Genomic DNA, 19,245 nt, shown 5'->3' on the forward strand with positions numbered 1-19,245 from the left:
CCTTGGGACTGCGATGTAAAATCCAGGCTCATACCTGGAACACTGCATTGTCAGAAACCTTACTTTGTGAAGAAGTTAAAGCAAGGTACAGTCTTGCTCTTCCAATGGCTCAGAAAGTGAAGGAAGCCAGCATAATACTTAAGGAGCAGAAAGTTCAAAAATCTAAGCCAAAGTTCTCTCATGAAGCAATATGACAAGGAACAGATTATTCAGGTCATCTTTAAATTGATAAATACCAGAATATCCTGTATGAATCAATGAACCTCAAAGTAATTTATTTTATATAAATTCTTTTTGAAGCATTTCTGACAGTCGTAAGATAAATGTAATGTCTTCTATTTAAATATTGCACTTGCATAACTTTTAAGAATCCAGCTCGTTGCATTTATCTTATTTACTGATCAATAAAGCATCAACATCCCATCATTCTTCTGAAGAGAAGTTACTGCTTTCATCTGATTCAAAAAAATATCAAAACCAAGCCGTTCTTAAAACGATCCATTTCACAGCCACTTTTAAATTAAAAAAAAATGATTCAAAACATTTTGCCCAAATGCTTACGCAATCCTTTTCATCTAAAATAACGGGTAAATATCATACCTTTAGAAGAATGCTAAAATAACTCCACAGAAGCTAATATCCCGTCACCACGTAACCTTTTATTTACACATGCCTAGTGCATGACACTGACCCAGACAGCTCAGAGTCGGCTCCTACAGTGAACGGAATCCCTGGCACTCCTGCTCCTATCTGTCAGCCAGGGCTCTCTGATTACAGCTGTTAACCCGGTCCAGTCAGGGAACCCAAATTCTATGAGGTCCACCTGACTGACCTCTTTTCAATCACTCCAAATGCATTAGTGCACATTTTTGTCAAAGTCATATTCCCACCACTGGTGTAGAGTGGCTCCAATGTGCACAGTCCTAAGACATACGCCCAACAATTCATCGAAGAGTCTTCAAACATATTCCAAATCGTAACTTTTACCTCCTAGAAAGTGGAGACTCTGTGTGAGCGCCACTACCTACACAATACCCTCCAAGTCACACACGATCCTTTGATTTGATTTATTGTAGTCACATGTACCAAGATACAGGAAAAAGTTTTGTTTTGTAAGCAGTACAGGCAGGTCATAGCAGACAAGGATATACAGATTTATTGGGTGTTTACACTTAGCAAGGAACACCATTTAAACAGATTTGGTAATGTTTCTGAGGGATCGGCATTTGCACTCAATTTGGGCCCCTTAAAAGAACACCGTAATAAAAGTAAAAAAACCAGCGACACCAAAGCTGCCACATTGGTGCTGATGGACCTTATGTCACTGACATGATCAATAAGGTGTGACTTCCTGGTCTGAAGTCACACTTCTTTCATTCATTTGTTACAATCGCCTTCATCCATGCAGCCTCTCACATGAACATGGACAAGGACAATAACGCCTTTCTGAAAGTTTTCCCTGTGGGGAAGAGTTTTACATCTGACCATCTTCTCCTGCCTTAGGTTTTGTGCCATCCATCATGTAATGGAACAATGTTCTTGCATGACCACTCGCATTTACAAGTTTCTAAACCGGTCTTGGTAAGAGTCTCATTTGTTAGAACACTGAAATTTAATTGGTGTTTCTGCCAGATTTCCAAAGCAGGATAACTGATACATATTCATTCCACAACACTGTGTGACAAAATGATAGAATTTGATGACTATACCTCAGGGTTCAGTAGCAGATGCTGTATGCAATAAGTCTACAGAGGCTGGTATCCTGTCACCAAGTCACCTTTTATTTACATGTGACACTGATCTAGTTCCGTCAGAGCCAACTCTCAGGGTGAACAGAGCCTCTGACACTCCTGTTCCTTTTTGTTTTTTTTAAGAAAAGACACCAGGTACGCAAATAATTTTATTAACATACCACCACCACGAAAATCATCCATGTGATCATAATATCAGTATCAAGCAGAGTTCCTGTAGGGGGCAAACCTATGTGAAAGAAAGTGAAGGAAAACGGTAGAGATCAAATCAAAGTAAAGATTGTGGAGGAAACAAAGCTGTCCACACGTGATAGGGCCCACCGCTCCCGAAAGGCATCAAGAGCGCCAAATGATATCGCGTGCTCCTTCTCCAAGGACATCAGTGCACAGACATAGGCATAGAAGAAGGGACACTCCTGTTCTTACCTGTCAACCAAGTCCCTCTGATTGGACCAGGTTAACAGTTCCAATCAGGCAACTTATCCTGCAAGTTTCACCTGGCTGAACTCATTAGTTACTGCACTGGGAAATTTTGCTTTCTGAGTGAGTACTAAATCATTTCTTTTCATGAAATGCACCTACATTCGCTCTGTATTGTGAGGCTTTTTCACCTTTCTAAGGGAGTTAAGTTGTTGGCTCAGTGTTTGATAGCAGAACCATTTAGTCAATGCTCACTAACTCGTTCTGCCACTTATTTTCCAATTTAAATTGAGCTGTATATTTACTACTGTTCTTCAAAGCCATAATGATAAGTCATGAGCAACACATCACTTGTGTTGACTGGCTGGCAGAAGGAAACTGTAAAAGGGGAGCCTGGGGGTGGTGGAGTTTAAAGGAGATGTGCGAGGCAAGTTTGTGTTTTAACAGAGAGTGGCCCGGAAAGCATCGCCAGTGGACGTGGTAGAAGCAGATGCAATAGCAATATTTAAGAAGTGGTTAGACAGACACACGAGCAGGCAGATGGATTTAGTTTAGAATGGTGGGCCGAAGGGCCTGTTCCTTGTTGTTTTATGGTCTACGTTCTACGCGTGGCTTTTGTTAAACTGTAGAAAGCACCAGTAAGTAATGAATAATTGACCACTGATTGATTGATCATTGGAAAACTGGGGTCAGCTTTCACACAAGATTAACTTTTATCCAAATATTTGCCACATGCATCTGTTCTTGCCGCATTCTCAGGCTGTATTTCTAATAGCGCCACAGTATATTTCCACCATTTATACTGTGCACAAGCATCTCACAGGTTAGTTATGATCCAAACTGTACAAGGTAAGGCTCAACGAACAGTAAAATAATTAAGAATTTAAAAAAGTGCAGAAGGATGCCATTCGGTCCATCTATTACCTAGTGCCAATTTTCTGCCTTGTCCCCAATTCCCTGCAGACCATTTTATCCAAATAAACATCCAATGCCTTTCTCAATGCCCACACTAACCCTGCCTCCACTTTACTCTGAAGAAGGATCACTGGGCCCAAAATATAAATTCTGCCCTGAGTTTTTCCTGTAATTTCTGGACATTTTTTTAACCTTCCTTAAGGATTCTTTGTTTTTAATTCATTCATGCGATGTCAGAGTCGCTAGCTCAGGCAGTATTCATTGTCCATTCCTAACTGCTGAAAAGAGCCATGGTGAGCAACAAGGCACTGTGGTTCTTGTGGTATAAGGATACCCACAGCGCTGATCAGGAAGGAATTCCAGGATTTTGAACCAGTGAAGGTGAAAGAATGGTGATTTATTTCTAAATCAGGATGGTAACAGCTTAGAGGGGAACTTGGAAACAGTGGTGATCACCTGACCTTGTCCTTGTAAATGGCAGTGGTTGTGGGTTTGGAAGGTGCTTTGGTGAACTACTGCATTGCAACTTGTGGGCAGTGCACACTAATGCCACCATGCATCTGTAAAATTGGTGAGGAATTATGGAATGACATTCAGAAATCACACCGGGTGTGTTGATTTAGTGTCAGGCTTTGTCATGAAACTTTGAGCTGACAAAAATTCTTTGATATGCCTATGTTTTCCCCAAACTACTGTCCTGGTACCTTGAGTCTTCACAGTTAGCTTCGTTCAGTCAGCAAATTTGGTTTGTTTTCATACGTAGGCCCAGCTCTGGCTTGGATAGGAGATGAGCTGATGCTAGTAAGAACCTCCTTCACCAGATCAGTCTCTCTGAACTTGGGAACAGACTTTGAATCAGCAAAAACCTTAAACTTCAAGTCTACCGCTCAAAGAAGTGAGCGAGATATTTCATCTGGCTTTCTCAGAATTAGAAATATGATAACGGGACAAGATTAAAGCTCACCGCTCATCTACAAAACAAGTCACATCTGCACAGCACTCCTGATGTGAAACATATTTCTCAGTTCACTACACAATTCTTCAGGAGGCTGATTGTGTTTGAATTCTTTCAACCATAGATTTTTATCAGTCTTTATGGGCTTTTACTTTGTAAAGTGTTCCTTCATGATAAAAAACACAATTTCAAAGAAAGACACCACATTCTAAATGAGTTCTTGAGCTTCCTGCAGAGAGGATAACTTCTTTTCTTATGGATCTGCATGAAGATTGTCAAAACATTACAGCCTTTTACTGATGGCGAGTTCTGTGTAAGTGACACTCAGAATGACTGCAGGATATGTTGCTGCATGAACACACAGCTGATTCCTGGGAAACTGTTCAATTCTAGGGTCACAAAATGTTATGTCGGTTCATAACGTTTCATCTGTCAGCCATTGCTCAGCAGGCATCACTTGAGTCTCAGAATCAAAAGGTTATAGATGCAAATCCCACTCTAGCAACCTAAGTGTATAATACAGGCTGTCAATTCATAAGAACATATGCATTTTTCAAAAGCCTCGAGGTGAAGCCTGGCAGACTGAAGGCTAGGTGCTGGCTGGGACTGGGTTCTGGACCTTTTATTTCTATTTTCTAACTTATTCCCATGATCTGCAATGCTGGACCTTTAATGTTTTATTCTTCTATTTGTTTTTCCCCCAAAGAACTTATGCTGAAGAATCTGTACCTTGGTACCGGAAGTGGCAAGCTGTAAGCTTTTCACTGTACTCATCTGAGTACATGTGACAATAAAGCTAATTCAATTCACTTCAACATTAGGGAAAGGAGGAGGTCATTTGAGGCCTTCACACCCTCCACACTGTTTAAAAAGGCCATGGCTAGTCAGATTGTGACTTCAAATCCACTTCCTACCTATTCCCTCAATGCCCCTTGATTCATGTCATCCCTCTGTAAACATGGTTAAAACAACGAGTCATGAGACCACTGCCCCACCGCAACTTCAGAGATCTTGCTCTTTGCAAACTGGTTACCACGTTTCCCAAAAAGCTCCACAAAAAACGCTTCACTGATTTTGCACCCCTTTGGGACATCCCAAGCTCATGAAAGGCACTATATAAATGCAAATTCTCGCACTTAATTTCCCATTGCGGCTTCTTCACAATACGGACAATAAAAACAGAGGCATTTTCCACCCTACTTCCACTGGGCTATGGACGCCCTGCACAAAATTGCTGCAGCTCGGCAGAAAACTGGAATAAATAAAAACAAAGTGCTGGAGAAACTTCAGCAGGATTGACAGCATCTATGGAGGCCAACACAGAGTTAACATCGAGTCCAATATGTCACCACCGCAGATAGGAAGGGAGCTGCAAAATGATGGCTACTGGCACCCTCACTTCAAGAAGTCACCTGACAGCTGATGCAAAATTGGGAATGAGAAAATGTCACACACCTGCTGCAGGGGATATTTTAGAACTCAGGTCCAAGAGGCCTCACAGCAGCAGAGTAAAGTTATCTGCATCCAACCTGGCAGTATTCAGTGCCAAAACCAGCCACTCAAAGTGGAAAGTGTGAAAATCCCCAGCAGGAACATCTCTCACCTTCAGTACAAGATGATTAAAATCCAACATGTGTCTGCAGCCTTATTAACACAAGGATTGAAATCAGCTAACTAAACCAAAGTTCAGATATTGACTTTAATCCAAAGTCAATGTTGTCACTTCATCAAATTTTTAAAACGCCTTTTATTTGCAAACACTGATAGAAAATTTTAAAGGCACTAACTTTACCAGTAAAATTCCACTGAAAAAGTTATTCATCACTCAGGCTTCATATTTATTCGCTTTCAAAAACTTATGTAAATTTAAGGACTAACTTAATTACACAAGGATGTGGTGCTTAAGATGGAGAAGAAAATGCTTCGAGAAAAACTAGCATTTATATGACATCATTCACAATTCATATCAGACTGGTAATCCAAAATCCAATAAGGGATCAACAGAAATTTCATTCGATCAAATATTTGAAAGATCGAAGCCATTGCCTTTGGTCTTTAATCACTGCCTAAGATTACAAAGGGGTCTTGATCATTTGGGTCAATTGGCTGTGGAACGGCAGAAGGAGTTTAATTTGGATAAATGCGAGGTGTTGAATTTTGGTTAAACAAACAAGGGCAGTGCCTACACAGTTAATGGTAGAACCCTGTGTAGTTTTGTAGGAGAGACAGACCTAGGGACTCAGATACATTACTCTTTCAAATTTGCATTATAGATGGTAGGTGAAAGACAAGGGAAAGACAAGCCCTGGACTGATTAAAGAATGACAAGAACATCACTACACTACCTGCAGACAAAGGGCGCATGACAGTGATAATGAATAAAAAGGGCATCTCCAAAGCACAAGCACTGCTCGCCAACGAGAACACATACCGGCCAGTACAAACTGACCTGACACCACAACTAGGCAACAAAATCTTATACACGCTACAAAGACTTCAACAAACAGGGCAGATCAACAAAGCAGACTTAAGAATGAAACCCGAAGGAAACAACACACCCCGATTCTACGGCCTCCCTAAAGTGCACAAACCGGAAGGCCCCCTCAAACCCTAGTCTCCCAACAGACACTCCATCACACAGATTAGCCGGAGAACTACAAAGAAGACTCAAGCACCAAGTCAACAAATCACCACACTCCATCCACTCAGCCCAAGAATTCCTCAACTCCATCAAAGACATAAAGATAGAGGATGAAGAGACCATGATATCGCTTGATGTCACCGCCCTTTTCACATCAATAGACATACCATTAGCAAGGGAAACAATGACAACACTATTTGAACGAGAACACGACCCCAGTGAAACCATCTCCAAGGACAACATGCTTAAAACTACTGGACCTATGCCTGACCACCCACTTCAACGGCCAAACGTACGAGCAAATCAACAGGACACCTACGGGATTGCCTTTATCCGGACTCATATCAGAAGCAGTGATACAAAGGCTGGAAAGGGCTGCCCTTCCGCAAATCCAATCTAAACTACGGACAGGCTACGTAGACTACAACTGTGTCATCATTAAATGGATCAAATTAGAAGAAACACACAAACTCATAAACAACACCCTCACCGAAATAAAATTCACCAGAGAGGAGGAGAAGAACAAGCAGCTCCCATTCCTGGACGTTAAGGTAGAGCGCATGACAAGTGGGGAACTGCAAATGAAAGTACACCGAAAAGCCACACACACAGACCACATATTGAACTTCAATAGTAACCATCCCAGCACACACAAACAAAGCTGCATGCTAACATTATTTAAAAGAGCAACAACACACTGCATCAACATGGAATTATGTCAAGAGAAGGAGGAATACCTCTTCCAAGTGTTCAAGGATAACAGATATCCAAAGAACTGGGTCAGGAGATGCCTACAGGAACAGCATCAGAAAGATTCTACACGCCCTGACACACTCATCATGCTACCCTACATCAGGAACACATCAGAACTCACAAGACTTCTACGATCGCTGGGTATCAGAGTGGCACACAAACCCACATCAACCCCACAACAAGTGCTCACCCGAACTAAAGACCCACTCCCTGCCATGGACAGGACCAACGTCATCTACAAGATCCCCTGCAGAGACTGAGAAATACTAAATCGGACAAACAGGAAGGAAACTAACAAGAGTACATGAACACCAACTGGCTACGAAAAAACACGACCAATACTCACTCATCTCAATCCACATGGACAAGGAGAACCATGACTTCGACTGGGACAACACCAAGATCCCGGGACAGGCTAGGCAAAGACAAGCACAAGAATTCCTGGAAGCATGGCACTCCATGAAGCGGGCTATTAATAAACACATCGAACTCGACCCCATTCCACTATGGAGGAAACCCGAAAGTGAGGCAATCCATCGCAATAGACCCCAGGGTTTAAAAGCCAGGTGGGAAAACACACCGAAGCTTCATCAGAGACTGCACTGTGGATGTTACCAAGCACGGTAACGGAACGTCTGCGGTATGATTAAGAATGTATTTGGCACAAGCCTTCATTGCTCAGGTATTTGAGTAAAGAAGTTGGGACATCATCACTGGGCTGAGAAGTGGCAGATGGAGTTTAACCCTGAAAAGTGTCAGGTGATTCATTTTGGAAGGACAAACTTGAAAGCAGAATACAGGGTTAACGGAAATATTCTTGGCAGTGTGGAGGAGCAGAGGGATCTTATTGTTCATGTCCACAGTTCCCTAAAAGCTGCCACCCAGATGGATAGAGTTATTAAGAAGGCGTATGGTGTGTTAGCTTTCATTAATACAGGGATAAAGATCAAGAGCCGTGAAGTTATGCTCCAGCTATACAAAAGCCTGGTTCGGCCACATCTGGAGTATTGTGTCCAGTTCTGGCCGCCTCATTACAGGAAAGATGTGGAAGTGTTGGAAAAGCTGCAGAGGAGATTTACCAGGATGTTGCCTGGAATGGAGGGAGGATCTTCCAAGGAAAGGTTGAGAGCGCTAGAGCTTTTCTCTTTCGAACGATGAAGGATGAGAGGTGACTTCACAGAAGTGTACAACATGATCAGAGGTATAGATCTAGTGGACAGCCAGAGGCTTTTTGCTTGGGTGGAGATAGCTATTACGAGGGGGCATAGTTTTAAAGTGAGTGGAGGTAGATATAAGGGAGGCGTCAGAGGTAGGTTCTTTAGCGAGTTTTGAGAAGATTTGTAGCTCAGGTTGAGGTTCTGGATGTGAGTTTGCTCGCTGAGCTGGAAGGTTAGTTTTCAGACGTTTCGTCACCATTCTAGGTAACATCATCAGTGAGCCTCCGACGAAACGTCTGAAAACGAACCTTCCAACTCAGCGAGCAAACTCACATCCAGTAGGTTCTTTACTCAGGGTGCGGTTGGGGCGTGGACTGCATTGCCTGAGAGGGTAGTGGAGTCGGCCTCATTAGGGGCCTTTAAGCGGCTATTGGTTTAGCACATGGATGATAGCATAAGTTAGGGGTGGAGGTTAGGTAGACCTTAGAATTAGGGTAAAAGTTGGGCACAACATCATGGAGTGAAGGTCCTGTACTATGCTGTACTGCTCCAAGTTGAGGTCCTGGTAGCATTACATCTCAAAAGTGCTTCATTAGCTGTGAATTAAATTGGGATTTCATTTTGAAAGGCTTCAGGTAGTGACGGTATAGGTTTAGCATTCTTCCCCTCACATGGCCGGTCAGCAATCTCTCCTGCTCTCACCACCCACTATTTGCAGGTGTTGGAAGGATTTGCAGGTTGACAACCAAGCTGTTTGACTGCAATATCACAATTTCCGTTCCTAAGCCATCAGTTCTTGTCGTGTGGGCCTGAACCTGAAGAAGCTTTTGTTCAGAGGCAGGAGTCTTTGTACACTGCAGTCCTCAGCAGGCCTCAAAACCCAACCTGACTCTTGCTGCCTTTCTTTCTGAGATGCAACTATAATCAACAACACTGACTCGTGAGTAGCTGCAGACCTGAGGATTCTACAGTCTGACTCTAGACGAGAGGCCGGAATCCTCAGTATTCCACGCAAGTTCGGGAGTCCATTCTCACTCCAGGACCGGAGTCAGCAATTGGAAAATTCTGCTCCTAGTTTTCCTATCTAATCCCTAACACAACAGAGCATGAGGATATATTTCTGGGGAAGGTTTGTGTTAACACAATACTGCAGGAAATCCCAATCAATTTTACAGCCAAAGATGTACTTTTGAAATGTAATTATGTTGCGGTGGAAGAAACAAGACAGTCAGATGAAGCATTGCAAGATTCTACAAATAGCAGCAAGATAAGTGGCCAGATTATTTGCTTATATCACACAGTCATAGAGTCATACAGCGTGGAAACAGACCCTTCGGTCCAAGCTGTCCATGCCGACCAACTTTCCGAAACTAAACCAATCCCAGGGCAGCAAGGAGAGTGGCTCTGTCCTACTCCAAATAATGGCATGGGACTTCACAGATCCACCCGAGAGGTCAGGTATGACCTGGACTTGACATCTCAACCCAAAGACGGGGGCCTCCAGTTCCCTCAGTCCTGTATCTGAGGGTCAGCTGGTTTATTAGGGGAGCTTGGTCCCTGCAACATTCTGACTGGGAGGCAACAGCGCAACTGATTTGGCCACAGCTAACTCCTTCATGGGAATAATGCATCAAGGCTACTCACCAAGTCGTTCATGTTATTCTGGCTGGCTGGATGAATATCTTCCAGAAACTCCAAGAGATAGTAAGTGTATCTGTCCATCAGGTGGACCCCAATAGCGAGATCTGGCTGATGCTAACAGAAAGGTGATTAAAATGTTAATTGGTCATTGAGAAAACTGAGATTTGGACCAAGTTCAAAGCTTGTGACATAGAAGAAGTCAAACTTCACCAAAGAACTGCAAATGCTGTAAATCAGGGACTAAAACAGAAGTTGGTGGAAAAACTCAGCAGGTATGGCAGCACTTGTGAAGGAAAAACTCTCAGTTAATGTTTCGGGCCACCCTTTGTCACGGGACCTGAAAGGTTAACTCTGATCTTTTCTTCACAGTCGCTGCCAGGCCTACTGAGATTTTCCAGCAACAACTGTTTTTGTTCACCAAAGAAGAACTAGTCTCACCTCAGGTTGTTCAGTGGCTGTAGCCCTCAAGAATTATTTTTCTTTAACAAACAGAGAGAATACTGAAGAATCTCAGAAGGTGTGGCAGCACGCATGGACAGCAAAACAAAGTTAACATTTCAAATTCAGGATGTGTCTTCTTCAGAACTCAAGGAGGTAGTTCATACTGGACTTGAAACATTAATGTTCTCTCCACAGACGTTGCGAGACCTGCTGAGATCCTCCATTTCAGATTTCCAGCATCCACATGTACTTTGATATTACTCAAACATTTTCCTTTAATTAGCCAACATTTATTACCCATCACCAACTGCCCGGCAGAAGCTGCCTTTTTGACCCACTGTTGCCTTTGCGCAGGGGCACTCTCAGTGCTGTCAGGAAGGAAGGGAGCACCAGGGTTTTGACCGAGCAACAGCGAAGGAACTGCAATACAGTTCCAAGCCTAGACAGCGAGGGGTTTGGAGAGGATATTGCAAAGTTATGAAGGCTTTAGAAACAGTATAGAGGAATTTTACTGGGATGTTGTCACTGAGGGTGGTTCACATGGTGAATAAACTTCCTGAGGAAGTGGTCAATGCAGGCACAGTTACAACCTTTACAAAACACTCAGGCAAGTACATGATAGGAAAGGTTTGGAGGGATATGAGCCAGGAGCAGGAGGGTGGGGCTAGCTCAGTCTGGAATTGTTCGGCATGGACTGGTTGAACTGAAGGGTCTGTTTCTGTGCTGTATGACAAATGGCTTCAGGTTATGAGAGGAGAGTTGAATAACTAAGGCTGTTCTCCTTGGAACAGAGGAGGAGGATGAGAAGCAACTGAACAGATGCAGCCGAGATGAGAGGTTTCAAAAGGCCTAGTCCTGGAAGACATTCTCTTCCGCTGAATGGGTAAACAAACGAATGCAAAGATTTAAAATTATGGACAAGAAATCTAGAGGGGAGAGAAGGAGAAGCACATTCACTCAGGGTTACTGTGACCCTGCTCGAGGTGTTGTGAGCTGATTTCCTGCGGACTGGAGGGTGGCTAATTGCTGCGGATTGGAGGGTGGCTAATGTTGTCCCACTTTTCAAGAAAGGAGGGAGAGAGAAAACAGGAAATTATAGACCGGTTAGCCTGACGTCAGTAGTGGGAAAGATGCTGGAGTCAATTATAAAAGATGAAATTACGACTCATTTGGATAGCAGTAACAGGATAGGTCAGAGTCAGCATGGATTTACGAAGGGGAAATCGTGCTTGGCTAATCTGGAATTTTTTGAGGATTTATCTATGAAGATGGATAAGGGAGAACCAGTGGACGTAGTGTACCAGGACTTTCAGAAAGCCTTTGATAAAGTCCCGCATAGGAGATTGGTGAACAAAATTAGGGCACATGGTACTGGGGGAAAAATACTGAGTTGGATTGAAAATTGGCTGGCTGACAGGAAGCTAAGAGTAGTGATAAATGGGTCCCTTTTGGGACGGCAGGCGGTGACCATTGGGGTTCCACAAGGTCCAGTGCTGGGACCGCAGCTGTTTACAATATACATTAATGATATAGACGAAGGCATTAGAAGTAATATTAGCAAATTTGCTGATGACACAAAGCTGGATGGCAGTGTGAAATGTGAGGAGGATATTATGAGAACACAGGGTGACTTGGACAGGCTAGGTGAGTGGACAGATGCATGGCAGATGCAGCTTAATGTGGATAAATGTGTGGTTATCCACTTTGGTGGCAAGAACAGGAAGGCAGATTACTATCTCAATGGAGTCAAGTTTGGTAAAGGGGAAGTTCAACGAGATCTGGGTGTTCTTGTACATCAGTCAATGAAAGCAAGCATGCAGCTACAGCAGGCAGTGAAGAAAGCTAATAGCATGCTGGCCTTCATAACTAGAGGAATTGAGAATAGGAGCAAAGAGGTCGTTCTGCAGCTGTACAGGGCCCTGGTGAGACCGCAACTGGAGTATTGTGTGGGGTTTTGGTCTCCAAATTTGAGGAAGGACATGCTTGCTATTGAGGGAGTGCAGTGTAGGTTCACGAGGTCAATTTCCGCAATGGCGGGACTATCATATGTTGAAAGATTGGAGTGACTGGGCTTGTATACACTTGAGTTTAGAAGGATGAGAGGGGATCTGATTGAGACGTATAAGATTATTAAGGGATTGGACACTCTGGAGGCAGGAAGCATGTTTCCGCTGATGGGTGAGTCCAGAACCAGAGGACACAGTTTAAAAATAAGGGGTAGGCCATTTGGAACAGAGTTGAGGAGAAACTTCTTCACGCAGAGAGTGGTGGATATATGGCATGCTCTGCCCCAGAAGGCAGTGGAGGCCAACTCTCTGGATACTTTCAAGAAAGAGATGGATAGAGCTCTTAAAGATAGCGGAATCAAGGGTTATGGGGATAAGGCAGGAACAGGATACTGATTGTGGATGATCAGCCATGATCATAATGAATGGTGGTGCTGGCTCGAACGGCCAAATGGCCTACTCCAGCACCTATTGTCTATTGTCATTCATAATTTTTGAAAGGACTTGGACAGGCAGCTGAAGGTGGTGAATTAGGACAAAATGCGACGGTATGGGCTAAAGCAGGACGGCTTTTTCAAGAATTACTGCGAAGGCTGTGGGCTGAACAACCTCTTTTCCTGCAACATCCGATTCTACAATGGCAGGAAGCAGAAATGTCTGCCTTATCTCAGCTCAGGTCCACATTTTCTCAATTATCCCTTTCCTACACAGAAGATCATCAAGAGTAGATTCAACAGAGCTGGAAACTTACTGAGAGCGAGTCTTCCCCAATCTGGCTGCTGGCCAGAGCCAGAATGTTTGGAGAGTAAAATTTTTCATACATGGAGGCCCCCTGGCAAGTGTCGATGATAAAAAGCAATTCATGGTACCTGAAGAAAGCAGACACACATCAGTTTCCTTTCATTCAGTGCCAACAGGTTATGCAGTGTCCCCTTTCTCTGAGACCATTAAAGCAGGAAAGTTAATAAAGGAAAGAAGTTGCATTTATATTGTGCTGTTCACAACCTCAAGACACCTAAACAGCTTAACACCAGAGGTACTTTAGGACAGCAATTATTGGAAATGTGATGACCAAACTCATGCACAGTAAACTCCTACAAGCAGCCATAGTGCCATGAGATCTTTCACAGCAACTTTAGGGAGCATCAATTTAACACTTGTTCAAACTTTGTTCGTCACCTTTGACATGATAGCACTCTCCGTTGGCAGCATTTTGTTTTTGAGTTGATAACTGAACGTTTCATTGATGTTAGGAGATTTGAGAATAATACACAAAAATAAAAATCACCCGCAGAACAACCAGGCCAGATTGGGATGCTGGTCTCAGGAGGAGAGTCAAACCACCAGCAATCGGTGGCTCCTGGAATTCTGGTTATGCTGCCTGCTTCTTGTTCACTTCCTTCTTCCTCAGCAGCAGGTGCATCTCCCTCTTGTACCCCTTAATACGCTTCACATAAACTTCAAATTTGTAATAATCCCAATCGCGATGCTCCTGTTTACACTCCAGGAGGTTGGACCACCTGCCTCGCTTACACTTTGGGTGCTTGTCGAGGCAATACCCAAAGAGGTATTATCGCTGGGCTGTTAATCCAGGGATCCAGGAAATGTTCTGGGGTTCAAATCCTACCATGGCAGATGGTGGAATTTGAATTCAATAAAAATCTGGAATTAAGAGACTAATGAAACCATTGTCAATTGTCAGGAAGACCCCATCTTGTTCATTCGTGAAACTGTCATACTGGCCTGACTAATTCTCACCTGTCCTCTGGACAGTTAGGGATGGGCAATAAATGCTGGCCTGGCCAGGGACGCCCACATCCCATGAATTAATTTCTTTTATAAAATTGATGAGGTAACGAGTGCAGTAATCACACTGACTGAGGGGTAAGTGGGCATGATTTATCGCAATCATCACATGCTCCTGTCGCTCTGGGGAAACTCAGGTCAGGCAGGAAGTTCAGGGGCTTAGATGGTGGCTCTTTCGTTTGAGTCACGAGGGCAGAGATTCAAGTCACACTCAAGGCCCAAGCAGACAAGTCCAGGCTGACAGCAGTACTGAGGCGTGTACTGCAGCGTTGGAGGTGGCAGCTTTTGAATGTCACATTAATTCTAGGCCACTCCTGCTCCTCTCAGATGGAACATACAATCCCTCAATGAACTACAACAAAACAGATATCTGGCCACTGTCAAACAGCAGTCTGGGGGAACTTGCTGAGCACACAACGGTGACCGTTTTCCTATTACATATAGCTATTTTGCAAAAGTACTGTAACATGCTTTGGGAGGTTCAGCAGTCACGAAAGGCACTATGTAAATGCAGGGCTTTCTTTCATGCTGCACTGAAGTGTCAGTTTGGATTGGGCGCTCAGGTTTCTGCAATGAGAGTTGAGCACTCTAATTTCTGGCTCAGTGGTAAGAGTACAGTCACAGAGCCAAGCCGAACTACCATGCACACATTCGGGCTGAAGTCAGACAACTGAAATTATTCTGGCCATGTGTGTCTGAACTGCCAGTATTTTCTAAGAAACTAATGCTCCAGGTCAGGCACTTCAGCAAGGAGTGGTATTTTCAGGGTGTTTAGGTGGAGAAATCACAGTCTGAAGCTCACCTTTGTCTTGAATTTAAATGGATGAGAAGCAAACGCTTGAAGCTCTGAGCTCTCCCAATGCATCTGCCTGATCCAACCCCAGTCCAACACTAACACCTCCACACCATACTTAAGGCTAAGACGGATAGACTCTTGATCAGTCAAAGAATCAAGGGTTACGGGGAAAGGGCAGGAAAATGAACATGATGAACAAATGATCAACCACTGAACAGCTGAATTAATGAAGTGAACAGCAGAGCAGGCTCAAGATGCCAAATGGGCTACTGTTGCTCCTGGTCCCTAGGGTCTTACTGATGAAATACTTCTCTTTTTAAACAGTGGATTCTGATTGCTTTTTGCCAGGACCTGAGAAGAAAGAATGCACAGTGTGCAGAAAATCTCACAGCACAGAGCCTCAGCCAAATGAACAGATGTGTGAAAACCAGAAATGGACAATTAGTAGCTTTCTACACATCTAAATCAACTGACATCAGCAAAGAATAATGGGTTACGTGCCTGCACCAGCTCCAGGAGCTCTACCATGGCCTGTAGGAGCAACTGATTGTGAATCACTCCAGTCTGAACCAGTGAACTAAGACAGCAGTTTGCTCAATCCTTTACCTTCGTTTTTGCCACATCTGCTCGAATGCATCACCAAGTTCAATGTTTGTGATTTCCTCGGAATCCTGGAATTTCAGAAAACCATTGCCGCCATGTCCTTTAATTTAATAATATAAAAACAGCACAAAACAATGATATGACGCAGACAGACAATCGTCATTGGGCTATCCGCTTGTCTTTAATTCAGAACAAGTCTAACATTAAGGATAATCAAATTGCAATACCCATCAAGGTGCCCAGATGAGACATTACACGACAATTTCATCTACCTGTTCATATGCTTTCTGATTGTAAGAAGATGCTGGCAATGTTACTGGATTGATAATCCAGAGGTTAACATGCTAGAGACAAGGGGGAGGCAGTGGCCTTAGTGATATTATCATTGCACTGTTAATCCACAGACCCAGATAATGTTCTGTGCACCCAGGTTCAAATCCCACCACAGTACATGGTAGAATTTGAATTCAAAAAATATCTAGAATTAAGAATCTAACAACAACTATGAATCCATTGTTGATTGCCAGGAAAAACCCATCTAGGTTCACTAATGCCCTTTAGGGAAGGAAACTGCTATCCTTACCTGGTCTGGCCTACGTGTGACTCCAGGCCCACAGCAACATGGTTGACTCTTAACTGCCTGCTGGGTAATTATGGATGGGCAATAAATGCTGGCCTGGCCAGGCACAGCCCTCTTCCTGTGAATGAATTTTTAAAAATAGGTTCAAGTCCCACTGTGGCAGGTGGTGAAATTTTGATTCAATTTATAAATCAGGAATTTAAAGCTAGTCTCAACGATGGTGACCATGAGGCTATCACTCACTGAGATAAAAACTCGTCTGGTTCACTCTTGTCCTTTAGGGAAGGAAATCTACCCAATCCCTACCCTGTCTGGCATCCATGGCTCCAGACACACAGCAATCTGGTTGGCTGCCCTCTGAAATGGCCTGATACTCACAGGCAAATAGGAATAGGCAAGAAGTACTAAATGTTGACAATGAAAATTTAATGGGAAGGCTTTCCCAGTAAGAAACAAATACAGGAATTGCTGGAGAAATTCAGCGGGTGTGGCAGCATCCATGGAGAGAAAACAGAGTTGAAGTTTCAAGTTCCTGTGACCCTTCTTCAAAACTCTGAACACCACTTGCAATGTTAACTCTGCTCTCTCTCTCTCTCTCTCTACAAATGTGGCCAGACCTGCTGAGTTGCTCTTAGCAATCTCTGTTTTTTTTTGTTTATTTCAGAGTTCCAGCATCCACAGTTCTTTGTTTGACCTTAAGCATTCACAGGATGTAACCACAGCTGACAGGGCCTGCATGTTTCTCATCTGTCAAGACCAGATAAGAGTCAACCTTGTGCCATGGGCCTGGGGTCACATGTAAGCCAAACCAGAAAATCATGACAAATGTCCATCTTTCAAGGGTGTTAATGAACCAGATGGATTTTCACGATAATTGACGATCGTTTCATGCTTAAAAGACTGGCTTTAACTTCCAGATTTTTAAATTAAGAACCAACTTAAATTCCACCAGCTGCAAGAGTAGGATTTGAACCTATGTCCTCAGAACATTAGCCTGGGCCTCTGGATTACTGGTCCAGTGACTTTCCCATTTGGACAACAGCGAACCAGATGGGTATTTCTGAATATCAGCAATCATTACTTAGGCACAATACTGAGCTTACAATGAGATTCCAGACATTTTTAAATTGAATTCAAGTTATACCAGCTGCAATGCTAAGTTTTGATCTTGTGCCCCAGACCATTAATTAACCTGGATACAAAAAGAACAAAGAACAAAAGAACAAAGCACAGGAACAGGCCCTTCGGCCCTCCAAGCCTGTGCTGACACATTTTGTCTCCTTCCGTACTAAAACGGTCTTCACCTACAGGATCCATATCCCTCTATTCCCTTCCTATTCATTTATTTGTCCAGGTGTTTCTTGAAAGCTGCTACTGTGTCTGCTTTCACCCCCTCCTCTGGCAGCACGTTCCAGGCACTCACCACCCTTTGTGTGAAAAACTTGCCTCGCACATCTCTTTGAAATTCCAACACCGTCACACCTTCAGCCTGTGTCCCCTAGCAATTGACCCCTCCACCCTGGGAAAAAGCCTCATACTTTCCACTCTATCCACGCCATTCACAATTTTACAAACATCTCTCAGGTCGCCCCTCCAGAGAACACAAACCCACTCTCTCCAAACTTTCTTCATACCTAAAATCCCCCATATCAGGCAACATCCTGGTAAACCTTTTCTGCACCCTCTCCAAAGCATCCACATTCTTCTGGTGATGTGGTGACATCATATTCCAAGAGTGGCCGAACTAAAGTTCTGTAAAGCTGCAGCATAACTTGTCTAGCCTTATACTTAATGCCCCGTCCAATGAATGCAAGCATGCCATAGGCCCTTTTTTAACTGCCTTACCTACCTGTGCTGCCACCTTCAGTGATCTGTGAGCATGAGGATACAAAGATGTCTGTCAATGCTCCAGCAATTTGTTCTCTTGCCTCCCTCAATATTCTGGGATAGATCTCATCAGGACCTGGGGACTTATCTTAATACTTTTTAAGACACAAAACACCTCTTTCCTTTTTAAATAGCAGCTTAGCATAGAAACTGAACACTCCCTTCCCTGAGATCATCCTCCACCAATTCCTTCTCTTTGGTGAATACAAACACAAAGTATTCCTTTAGGACATCACCTACCTCTTCTGGCTCCACACATAGATTCTCTCCTTCGTCCTTTAATGGGCCAACCCTTTTCCAGGCTATCCTCTGCTTTTTATATTTGTTGACAAAGCCTTGGAATTCTCCTTAGTCCTGTTTGTTAATGACTTTTCATGAACCTTTTTAGCCCTTTCATTCCTTGTTTAACTTCTTTCCTACTTTCCTTATATAAGGGCTTTGTTGTCCAAGACCTTATGTATGCTTCCTTTTTCTTTCTGACCAAGGTCACAACATCTCTGGTCATCCAAGTAACTTGACATACCTATCCATCATTTTCACAGGAGATCGGGTAATAATTGTCTTTTGTTTTTTTTCATCCGTTCATAATAGAATGGTCTTTCCAGATTTTTTTTCAAAATGTGCAGTGACAATGAAACCATTTGCATATCTCAGATTGTTTAACTACCAAGAGCAGCCGGACCAGACTCCACTAAGTGGGCCAATGTGCTATTATACAGCTATAGCTTAAAAGACATCAAAACAGAAGATGAATTTATATCAGAGGTAATAAGAACTACTGATGCTGGAGTCAGAGATAACAGTGTGGAGCTGCAGGAACACAGCAGGCCAGGCAGCATCAGAGGAGCAGGAAAGCTGACGTTTTGAAGGGTCCTCACACAAAACGTCAGCTT

The 19,245-nt window shown here is 43.3% G+C and overlaps 1 protein-coding gene across 1 annotated transcript in view; it reads right to left on the bottom strand.

The window, feature by feature from the left end:
• Positions 1-19,245, bottom strand: part of pigk (phosphatidylinositol glycan anchor biosynthesis, class K) — a 129,490-nt gene that overhangs the window by 95,889 nt on the left and 14,356 nt on the right. Inside the window, exons 6-8 of the mRNA XM_048539193.2 lie at positions 15,889-15,985; positions 13,432-13,549; positions 10,237-10,347 (exon numbers count right to left, since the gene is read on the bottom strand). Coding sequence (XP_048395150.1) covers positions 10,237-10,347; positions 13,432-13,549; positions 15,889-15,985 — 326 coding nt within the window. The remainder of the gene's footprint in view (positions 1-10,236; positions 10,348-13,431; positions 13,550-15,888; positions 15,986-19,245) is intronic.

The sequence above is a fragment of the Stegostoma tigrinum genome, chromosome 8, assembly GCF_030684315.1.
Source record: "Stegostoma tigrinum isolate sSteTig4 chromosome 8, sSteTig4.hap1, whole genome shotgun sequence".
Taxonomy (NCBI): domain Eukaryota; kingdom Metazoa; phylum Chordata; class Chondrichthyes; order Orectolobiformes; family Stegostomatidae; genus Stegostoma; species Stegostoma tigrinum.